Source organism: Gavialis gangeticus, unplaced genomic scaffold (genome assembly GCF_001723915.1).
Source record: "Gavialis gangeticus isolate Ggan-Ray unplaced genomic scaffold, GavGan_comp1, whole genome shotgun sequence".
NCBI lineage: Eukaryota > Metazoa > Chordata > Crocodylia > Gavialidae > Gavialis > Gavialis gangeticus.
In genome coordinates this window covers 35,691,701-35,694,772 of record NW_017728995.1, presented here as the reverse complement: position 1 = coordinate 35,694,772, position 3,072 = coordinate 35,691,701, and the positions used below count along the sequence as shown (strand labels likewise).

The 3,072-nt window shown below is 48.1% G+C and overlaps 1 protein-coding gene across 1 annotated transcript in view; it reads left to right on the top strand.

Moving 5' to 3' along the window:
- Nucleotides 1-2,772: 2,772 nt before the first annotated feature.
- Nucleotides 2,773-3,072, top strand: part of LOC109287778 (probable cation-transporting ATPase 13A4) — a 70,395-nt gene continuing 70,095 nt past the window's right edge. The window contains exon 1 of the mRNA XM_019503066.1: nucleotides 2,773-2,777. Within this exon, the coding sequence (XP_019358611.1) occupies nucleotides 2,773-2,777 (5 nt within the window). The remainder of the gene's footprint in view (nucleotides 2,778-3,072) is intronic.

Genomic DNA, 3,072 nt, shown 5'->3' with positions numbered 1-3,072 from the left:
GAGAGACTCTGCATGTTTTCTTACACTGCTGCAAAGATAAATCCTTTGAAGTCAACAGACGTACAAAGGCATACAGCAGAGGTGAGCCTTGCAGCACACCAGACAGCCTGTTTACCCAGGCAAATACTCTGAACACATTCTCCTGGTAACAAAAGCACAAGCAGTAATGAATCCAACCACTACTAATGCAATTAAGTTCAATGTCTGAACTGGAAAGCTTATCCCAGTCGCTGAATTGTAATGCATTCCTTAACGTGCGCATGAGTATATCAACAGTTCATTTGCTTCCTGGTCAACAGCAATCAGTCAAGCTGCACAACCTGGTGGAAGAACACAACTGAGTGCAGGTGAAAGCGTTCACAAAAGATGAAGGTGAGCAATGTCCAGCTCGGCATCTTTCCCCTGTTCTTCTAATCGCGCGAGGGCTCGAACTGCACTGGGAATTACACCGCTCTCTCTGACTTCTGCGGGAGACTTCTCTGAACTCACAAGCAGACAACCCCCAGCAACCTGTTTCGGGGTGAAGGTCAACTTGGACAAAATAACGGCATGATACAGTGTCCAGGATGCCAGCTGTGGGGCTTTAGAAACCTGGGCTTAGTTTCCTGTTTGGCTACGGTCTGCCTCTGGGACCTTGGGCATTTCCCACGCAGGGTGAATCGCACTCCCTACCTTTAAGGCACTTGTGAGAGCCCGTGTGTTAGAAATTGCAAGGGGCCCAGATGCCAGGGCTGTGAGAGTCGTTGAAGATGCAAGAACTTCAGGACCTTAGAAAGATTCATTCCCCTTCCCTTACCCCACCTGTCTCTCACCCATTGACCATCTCAGCTGACACTTTCACTGCCTGCCTTTCTTCCATATGGACTGGCCTCTGGCTGCTTTACCGCTCCATCCAGGAAGAGCACAGACCACCTGCAGATGCTTCGTCAGCCTGAGGAAGGGTGTTTGTGCCCGAAAGCTTGCAAAGAAGAATTTTCACAACTATTTGAAATGGTCTAATAAAAGGTATTGGATTTACCCAAAGAACCTTGTCTGCCTAGATAGATTTTCTTGTTCAAAACACGTTACAGAAAGGAACAATTAAGCCTCAGAACATCACTTGGAGGTTGGCAGGTAGACAAGCGACTTCTTTTAGTCTTGTCCTAGTCTGCAAACAATAGTCTGAAAACCATGCAATAGTGCAGAGGAGCTGTTTGGTGAACATTTGCCTTAAAACAATTTTGTTGCACATGGCTGGAGTAGAAGTGAAAGCTCACTCCATTTTATGTTTTACTTTAGGTTGTAAAAATCTGGAGTCTCACCTTTTAGTCCCAGGAGATGTTCTTGGTTTAGAAGAAAAGAGGGTTTCTTTGCCATGTGATGCTGTTCTGATAGACGGAAGTTTATTGTAAAGGAAGGCATGCTTGGTACAGCCTTGTGTTTTGATTGAAGCTAAGTCAATACGCCCAACAGCTATGGGAGCAAGATGATCTCCCTATTAAGTATGAGTCAACTCCTTCCCTTAACCATTTCCCACCCTCGTTCTGTTTCAGCAATCTGCAGCAGACATGGTAACGATGCCTCTGCTCCTCCTCACCGTCCCGGTCCCCCCTGCTATCCCGGCGGCTTTGACAACAGCCATCATTTATGCCCAGAGGAGACTGAAGCATAAGAACATTTTCTGCATCAGCCCACAGAGGATCAACATATGCAGGCAGATAAACCTCGTTTGCTTTGACAAAGTAAGGAACGTAGCGCGGCGCATAATGAGCATGTCAGCCAGGGACTCGGTGCCTCTTTGCGGATTCGGGATCATCTTCCTTGTGTGCATGCTCAGGGAATCGGGCTTCATCTGCTTCCTCCATGTACAGAGAGACTTACGCCAGGCCTTGCCCACCGAACCACCAGCCGCTGCAGGGCAGGGAGGTGGGGATGTGGGTGCAGCCACGTCACAGCACGGGGGCAGCCACATGCCCATATATAAGTAGCAATTGGCTAATTCACTGCCAGTATGACCACTTTCGGCAGTGGCAATTTAGGCAATTATCAAATTTAGTTTTCTCCCCAAGACTCTTGTATCCCCAGTCTCCCTCGCACGCAATTTTCACATATCCTGAAGCTTCCCTCTGACCAGCTATCATTTTGCAGATATACAGGGGCAGACCGCAAGCCAAGGAAAACTCAGTACATCTCAGTTGTTTGAGTTAGAACTATCTACCTCATTCATTTTTGGCTCCATTGCTTTGCTTATTTTTAACATACTGCTTGTGTGTCTTATTTTCCTCTTGCACCACTTCTGCACCACTTTAGTGATGAGCAAAGCTCCATTCATTTTGCCTATGAGTAGCTCCGGGTAGGTTTGATCCCCTGCCAAGGCAGAAGAGGGAGCTGAACCCAAATGTCTGACAGCATGCATGAGTGATGTAACCACAAAATTGTTGCAGGAAAAAAAAGAGAGGGCCATTGCCAGCACAGCCTCCTGCTGCTGCAGCTTTGAATGAAAGTGGTGGTGGCTGTTGCGTTTTGTACATGCCGAGTCCTGTAAGTGCTGTTCTGATCATGTCCTATGGGCCAGACCCCCCAGCAGAGACAGACTCTGGATCCTGCTCAGGTTTAGGCAGGAGCCAGGCATGGACGTGCTCGGCCCTGACCAGACTGCAACAGCACTTGCGCACGCAGCAGCAGCAGCAGCAGGTGAGATGCCTCAGGAGGTTTCCTGGAGGAATTTTGGTGCCGAGGATCAGACAGGGGCTCTGAGGATCACATTCTTGGCCTTAGGTGCCAAAAGCGGGAATGAGGTGAGTTTTAGACACCCAAGTCCTTCCATCCTTGAGAACTTTCAAGAATATTGTGGACTGCCTCGCAAGGTTAGTGCAAACATGATTCCCCAAGATAAACCCTGAGGCTGCATCAAGATGAGCGTGTATGTGGCATGCAAACACATCTGCAACACCACATACCACACATTTAGATGTTCTCTACGCTGCAAGGGTGCACTGCTTCACTTTTATTTTTTCTGAGGGTTTGATTGCTTGATTGCTTGATTGCTTGATTTATTTGACCCCTGGATATTGACCCGGGGGGGGGGGGGAA